General features: G+C 38.5%; 1 protein-coding gene across 1 annotated transcript; it reads left to right on the top strand.

The window, feature by feature from the left end:
• Positions 1-3,165: 3,165 nt before the first annotated feature.
• LOC109088620 lies at positions 3,166-6,124 on the top strand. The gene is made up of 5 exons (XM_042723524.1): positions 3,166-3,487; positions 4,124-4,220; positions 4,300-4,416; positions 4,506-4,670; positions 5,170-6,124. The coding sequence occupies exons 1-5, from the start codon at positions 3,297-3,299 to the stop codon at positions 5,740-5,742; spliced, it is 1,143 nt and encodes a 380-aa protein (XP_042579458.1). The 5' UTR covers positions 3,166-3,296; the 3' UTR covers positions 5,743-6,124.
• The last annotated feature ends 1,603 nt before the right edge of the window (positions 6,125-7,727 follow it).

Below are 7,727 nucleotides of genomic sequence, written 5' to 3'. Positions count from 1 at the left end.
TTTAAATTGTTATATAAACATTGGGTCTGGTTAAAATACAGAGATGAGGGTATTTAATTTAAATTGCTCTTGTATTCTGTCTCATAGTGTGAACATGTGCTCAGTGTTTCCTTACCATCGTTGGTATATTGTCCATTACAATTGTTGGCATTGTTTATTTCTGTTACATTGTAGTTAAATTGATGTTGTACTCTGGCTCATAGTGTTAATATGTGCTCAGTGTTTTCTTACCATCGCTGGTATATTGTCCATTACCATCGTTGGTATATTGTCCATTACCATCGTTGGTATATTGTCCATTACCATCGTTGGTATATTGTCCATTACTATCGTTGGTATATTGTCCATTACCATCGTTGGTATATTGTCCATTACCATCGTTGGTATATTGTCCATTACTATCGTTGGTATATTGTCCATTACTATCGTTGGTATATTGTCCATTACTATCGTTGGTATATTGTCCATTACTATCGTTGGTATATTGTCCATTACTATCGTTGGTATATTGTCCATTACCATCGTTGGTATATTGTCCATTACCATCGTTGGTATATTGTCCATTACTATCGTTGGTATATTGTCCATTACTATCGTTGGTATATTGTCCATTACCATCGTTGGTATATTGTCCATTACCATCGTTGGTATATTGTCCATTACCATCGTTGGTATATTGTCCATTACTATCGTTGGTATATTGTCCATTACTATCGTTGGTATATTGTCCATTACCATCGTTGGTATATTGTCCATTACCATTGTTGGCATTGTTTATTCCATTACACTGTTGGTATAACTGTTGTTATAAATATTATTTGTTACTTGTGGTAACGCCACCATGATATAACATTTGTAAATAATCCGTGAGCAAAATAACGATGAAGCTTAGTTATTAATTACTAAATGGGGTGGGATTAAATAAGTTGTCTTCTTCCCACTCCCTTTCAGGCAGAATTCGATCGTCATATTGAATACTGTATACTGTATATTCTGTTTTTTTCTCTTTTTTTCCCTTTTTCTTTAACTATATTTGTCTGCCTTGTACTTTTTGTGCCATTGCCTGGAATAAATGAAGTAAAAAAAAAAAAAAAAAAAAAAAAATTACGTTAGCACCAACGATTCTACATTGCACTTTTTTAACGGTCAGTTTCACCCCCAGTATATTTGAACAGTCAGTTTAACCTACAATGCATTGGCAAACCTTGTAACACAATGTCACAACAACTTTGTCAAGAGTCACTAATAACAGGAATTGCTGGTAAGTTTCATCATCCTCTAGTCAGTTTGCCAACACACATATTTTTGCATCATTCAGAAACATGCTCTGTTCAAACATAGTTCCTGTTTCACAGGAAGTAGACCAAAACTAATACTAACACGTTAGTGCAGTGAGAAAGAAAACCAGGTGCAATTTAGGTTGAGGTTTTTTAGGAGAAATGCACAGTGACTTAATGAGACAGATTTGTTCTCTTGGTAATTTTTGAAGAAACAAGGAAGAAGTCCCTACAAAAGAGCAGCAAGAGGAACAGAGAAATGTTTCTCTCATACAAAACTGAATCCTAAACAAGCTAGTATAGTAAAGAGTGTTAGTGTATTAGTATCAGTGTCCTTGACCCCAGTTTCTTCTAGTGGGGACTGTCCCTCCAATTAGTAACAGCTTAAGGGGAGGAACATCTGCTAAAATTACAAGTAACTAATGTCCAAAAGTTGAGCTTTCAGTTCCCTTTTGTGTTACATCATAAATTAAATACTATAACACAAGACAGGGGATGTACCTACTGTGTTTCTACAGAAATGTAAATTTTATTTGGATGTTTTTGGACACTTGGACACACACCGAGTGGCTTCTGCTATACTCTCCATGTTCCAGTGCGGTGTGTATATTCTACGTCTACGTCTACGATGTTGATTGAACGGCTATAGAGTGTAAAGCAAACAGCCGCTGTTTGTTCTCCACACACAGAAGTTAAGGTGATAGACTTCTCATTCAGCTCACAGCAACACCTTTTATATACAATCCCTGCACTGTTACAGGATGCTTACAGGGGACCTCCCGTAGATCATACAATAATTAGTCCTTTTCCAAATTTATTTTAAAATACCCAATAATCTGTAGTAAAAAAACGAAACAAAACAAAAACATACAATCAATACAACACTAAATATTTACTACAAGGGTTCCCAATTTCAGAAACACATGCAGATTTTATGCAAAAGTATTCTCCAAACATAGACTCCATGCAAATTTATGCTGTCCAAACAGGGAAACCGCACTTTGCCTACTCTTTTACTCTCAGGAGGGATTTTTTAGGACATGAAAGTCCCCTCAGAAGTTTCTCCTTTGCTCAGCTGTTCCTTTGACTATAGACCTACATCTTCACTTAAGTCAGTGTTTGTAATGAGCCGGTTACAATTGCAGCTAATGTGAACTCCTCCAAATGGTAGTGATCAAAATGCTCATGCATTTGAATGGGTCTTAACCACTTGATCTTGTTTTCTAATGAAATGAGAGGATTTCAGAAAAGATTTTTCTGATGCAATCCCATGCAATCATTAAATGCAGCTTTTACTGTTTTTCATAATGTACAATAAAAGCTGTAACACTGAACTGATTCTTTTAAAACAAAGTGCAATGGGTCCCTGATCATTTGAGGTCATTTCTCAATTAATGCAAAGGGTTAAAAATGCAATCCTCGATCAATATTGACATGATGCACATGTAGTTTAAGATACGTTTCAGAACAGTAAATTTCATTAGTTGAATAAGCTTTTTGTGTCAATGAGCAAAATACATTCACAATTCACAAAGTGTAGATGGGAAAAGAAGGAAATGGAAAAACAAAAATCAAAGGCATGAGATTTAATGAGTAATTCAAGTTTCATATAGAGAAAAAAACCCCACATAATGCTTTATTTCTTCATAAAAATAATAGCGTCATTATCCCCAAATCTCTTGTGGAATTTACTCATAATTAGATCCTCATTTGAAAATTTTCTGAAAAAGTTTCCATATCAATAATATCATGAGTGTGAAGGAATAAGCGTAAACACGAAAATTACATCAGCTATTTAAACCCACTGAAAGACTGACATGTGACGTCACCGACCCCGGCAGCCAATCACAGCGCACCACGAAGCTAGAAAAAGAACGCGAGCGTCTCCCCGCCTTCAATTCTCAGACACCGAAGGGGGAAGAGATAACGTTACCGGGAATTAAGACGATTTTTCGGACGTTTTCCCACCCCTAAACAAATACCGAAAGGGGTCTTCACTCAGATCCTAAACCAGAAAACATGGTCGTAGTCACAGCAGGGACCGGAGGAGCCCATAAAGTCCTCCTGATATCGGGGAAACAGAACCGCTCTATTTCTGTCATGATACCGAGCCAAGCGTCTTCAGACTCCGACTCCACCGTCTCCGGAGCACCGCTGCGCAAGCGGCAGAGACTCACACATCTGAGTCCAGAGGAAAAAGCGCTGAGAAGGTGAGACAATTCGTGATTTAAGGTTAATTTCGTCAGGTTTTTAAACCGTTTGGTCGGTTTAAACCGAAATAATTAACGAGGGGCGCAGTATTTGGGTTTTAGACGTGTCATATGTCGACGTTATAGTATGTAAATGTGGAAAATGTAAGAGTTTGAGTGTCAGCCAGGTTCAGTGGGTTTTGCCGGTCAGTCCCTCCCTCTCTGAATCAATATAACTTACCCACATCTGCCTTCGTGGCAGGAACTCGACTGCGCATGCGCAGTTTCCTCAAAACCGTCTGACCTGCCAACATGGGTTTGCCTTATAATGGAAATTACTTATAAGTTCATTTGCAAAAGCAGATAACTAGGTTTTTAGCAATTAAAAAAAAATCATTATGCATTCAAATGAATCTCAATCAAACTGCAGTTGGGTTATTTTGATAACCCAACTGCATACACACACACATAAGATTATATAAGGAAGTTATTTTATAAACACAAAAAAATGTTTCCCATTGTATCATGTTCCACATGTTTATAAAATTTTAAACACAAAATAAAAATATTGGATTTAAGCATAAATCCTATATTTATTGTTTAGCCAAAACATGCATGTTAAATAGCTATGTTTTTTTTAATTTTTTTTTTTTATAGGAAACTGAAGAACAGAGTTGCTGCACAGACAGCAAGAGACAGAAAAAAGGCCAAAATGGGCGAGTTGGAGCAGCAAGTCTTGGAGTTGGAGCTCGAGGTACTTAGACTCTGTTTCTCTTCGTTTTTCTTTTCTCTCTGTTTAGAGGAAAGATTTAATTTGCACATGTTTTCCACAGAATCAGAAGCTTCACTTCGAGAACAGGCTGTTGCGAGACAAGACGGGCGATCTGCTCAGTGAGAATGAGGAACTAAGACAGAGACTGGGGTTGGATACTCTGGAAGAGAAAGAAAAGGTAAAAGCATTAGTAGTAACCCGTGCTCATGTTGGTTAAACGGATGGCTGCAGGGTATTTGTTTTCTAACGCCTCTCGTTCTCTCTTAGGTCCAGGTACTGGAGTCCGTGGTGAGCGATTTGGGTTTGGTGACCGGGTCTTCTGAGTCCGCAGCACTCAGGCTACGTGTCTCCGCAGCAGGTGCAGGCCCAGCAGTCCCCGAATCCCAAGACTTCTCCATGGATACTCACAGCCCTGGCCCTTCAGACTCTGAGGTGAAGATCCTGCAGTTTTTGGGTTTCGGAGTTATGCATCGTTATGCTAAAAAAAACACATGTGACCCTGCACCACAAAAGCAATCATAAGAGTCAATATTTTGAAATTGCGATTTATACAAAGCTTTCTATTGATGCATGGTTTTTAGGATAGGAGGACAACATTTGGCTGAGATGCAACTATTTGAAAATGTGAAATCTGAGGGTGCAAAAAAATCTTAATATTAAAAAGTTGTCCAAATGGTGTTCTTAGCAATGCATATTACTAATCACAAATTAAGTTTTGAAATATCATAAAGGAACATGATCTTAACTTAATATCCTAATGATTTTTAACATAAAAGAAGAATTTATAATTTTGACCCATGCAATGTATTGTTGTCTATTGCTACAAATATACCAGTGCCGCTTGCAAATGGTTTTGCGCTCCAGGGTCACACGTCACATTTTTTGCAGCACCGAGAAAATCTCACTTTCAATCGTTTGTGTCTTTTCGCAGTCTGATCTCTTGCTTGGTATTCTGGACATCCTTGACCCAGAGCTGTTCCTCAAGACGGAGCTCCCAGAAGCACAGGAACCCCAGCCAGAGCTTGTGCTGGATGGATGTGCAGGAGAGCAAGTACCTGCCTCCCCACCTGCGGCTTTGGGGCCCGCACCAGTTAAGCTGGAGGCCCTTAATGAACTGATCCACTTTGACCACATCTACACCAAACCCGCCGAGGTGGTGAGCGAGGAGAGCATTTGCGAAGTCAAAAGCGAGGATTCCGTCGCCTTCTCCGAGCTCGATGAAGAAATCGAGGTGGAAATCCAAACGGTGTCGGTTAAAGATGAGCCAGAGGAAGTGGTCATCCCTGCAGAAGATCGGAGTCCGGACGCGGTTGATGATTTCCTCTCCGACGCCTCTTCCTTCAGCGGCTACGAGAAGGCTTCGAATCTGACGGATGCGTACAGTGACTCTGGATACGAGAGATCTCCTTCCCCCTTCAGTAATATTTCATCCCCCCTCTGCTCTGAGGGCTCTTGGGAGGACATGTTTGCGACTGAACTCTTCCCCCAACTGATCAGTGTCTGAAGGTTGCATACAAAACCCAATTGAAAATATGCCTGCCTTTGCTCTTTTATTGTAAGTGATTGATTGCCGTGCGCTTCATAGTGATAGTACATCAGTAGCATGTAACTCCTCTTGCAGTTTAGACCAAAGGCATTGCTTTAAGGCTTCTGTTGTAGTAATAATAACGCACAGGACTTGCCGAGACTCTGTACAGTTGAAGTGCAACTCAGTATTTTTGTCGGGGAAGGGGTTGGGGGGGATAATTGTTTTAAAACTAGATCTATTTATTTGTATATCTCTCTTTTCCAGAGTTTTCTGTAACGTAATCCGTCTGCTTAACGAACTTAATTTTATTGTAAATGCTCTCCTTAATCATACTGCATTAAAAAAAATCTGCATTGCATCACATGCGTTGAAGTTTGACTCTTGGTGTGAATTTGAACATGTGCCAAAGCTCTTATCTGCTTTGTTGCACAATTTTTTTTTTTTTAGCTTGTTTTTTTTAGATTGTCATTTACTTTCCTTAACATTGTTGCAAACCAGTTTTGTCTTCTGCAGAACACACACGCATCTCATTTAATCTCACATCTCATTGACTTTCAATGTGTTTCCAAAATATCTTTTCTGTCCCACAGAAGAAAGCCAAACATGTTTGGAACAACAGAATAAATTTCAACAGAATGAACAGAAAATATATATATATTTTTGCACATTTAATAGCTTCGGTAGGATTGTGTGGCAAATTTTTGGATGACGTAACCACCATCAAGACCATAATTTAAAGTTGTAGTGGAAAGTGTGTGTTATCTAAACTGGATAACAGAACCATTAACTTGAACATACCACATGCTTTGCATGTAAAACGCTTGTACATACGGCGGGAACCACAGTCTATAGTATTTTTAGTTCCAGTACCATGTCAAACTGCCCTTGGGACTTTGCCATCTGCTTTCTGTACTTTTCTGAAACGAGGTGATAAGATAGGCTTTTAGAGTAAATGATTACACAACTGCCATGGTGTCAAAACCACTTTTTTATCTGCTGACTCAGAGGAATATCAATGCGTAAGCTGGCAATAGAGTTTCCGTTCTTTTTGCAAAGAGTCTAAATAAACCTGTTGATACGTTACCCGAGTTTCAGTCAAGAATGTGGGCCAACCGGGGTTTAATGTGGTGTATTATGACTACAGGATGGTGTAGGATGGTTTACACCTTTTTAACCTCAGGCTAATTCAATCAGTGTGGTTTACGGGAGGAGGGCGATTCTCCAAAACCCCTCAGGGGGCTTAAATTCCAGACGACGCCTCTTTAAAACTACTTTGACTGCTTGATTTTCCTCTTTTGCGAGACCAGCATTTCGACTGATGTAGAGCATTTGTTCCTCCATCACAATATTTACTTACACTTCCATTCAAAAGTTTGGGGTTGGTAAGATTTGTTAAAAGTCACTTATGCTCACCAAGGCTTGATTAAAAATACAATAAAAACAGCAAAATTATAAAAATGTATTTTAAATATCTTTTCTATTTGAATATGTTTTCAAATGTAATTTATTCATGTTGATGCAAATTTTTTTTTTTTCAGCATCATTACTCAAGTCTCAGTGTCACATGACCATTTGAAAATTATTCTGGTGCTCAGTAAATATGATCATTCTTCGATTCTGTGATGAGTTCGAAACAGAAACCTCTTGTATCTTTATAAATGCCACTTTTAATAAATGTAATGCATCCTTGCTGAAGAAAAAGCATTGCTTTCTGTAAAAAGCCCATCTTACTAAACCCAGTAAGTCAGCTATGTGATGGTTTTGTCTTACAAATACAACATTTCACCAGTCTTCCTTTTTATGAGAGGAAATCTCCCATCATGCACTTGGCATTTTTGTAAAACAACGCTGTGGTACATTTGGTCTCAACACATCGGGTGAAGTTCCTGCTGGCGTAGATTGTGGTTTTTTTTTTCATCTAACATAAATATTTTAGAAACACTATAAACACAGAATAGGCT

Source organism: Cyprinus carpio, chromosome B5 (genome assembly GCF_018340385.1).
Source record: "Cyprinus carpio isolate SPL01 chromosome B5, ASM1834038v1, whole genome shotgun sequence".
Lineage (NCBI taxonomy): Eukaryota > Metazoa > Chordata > Actinopteri > Cypriniformes > Cyprinidae > Cyprinus > Cyprinus carpio.
This window is presented reverse-complemented; position numbering and strand designations above follow the sequence as displayed.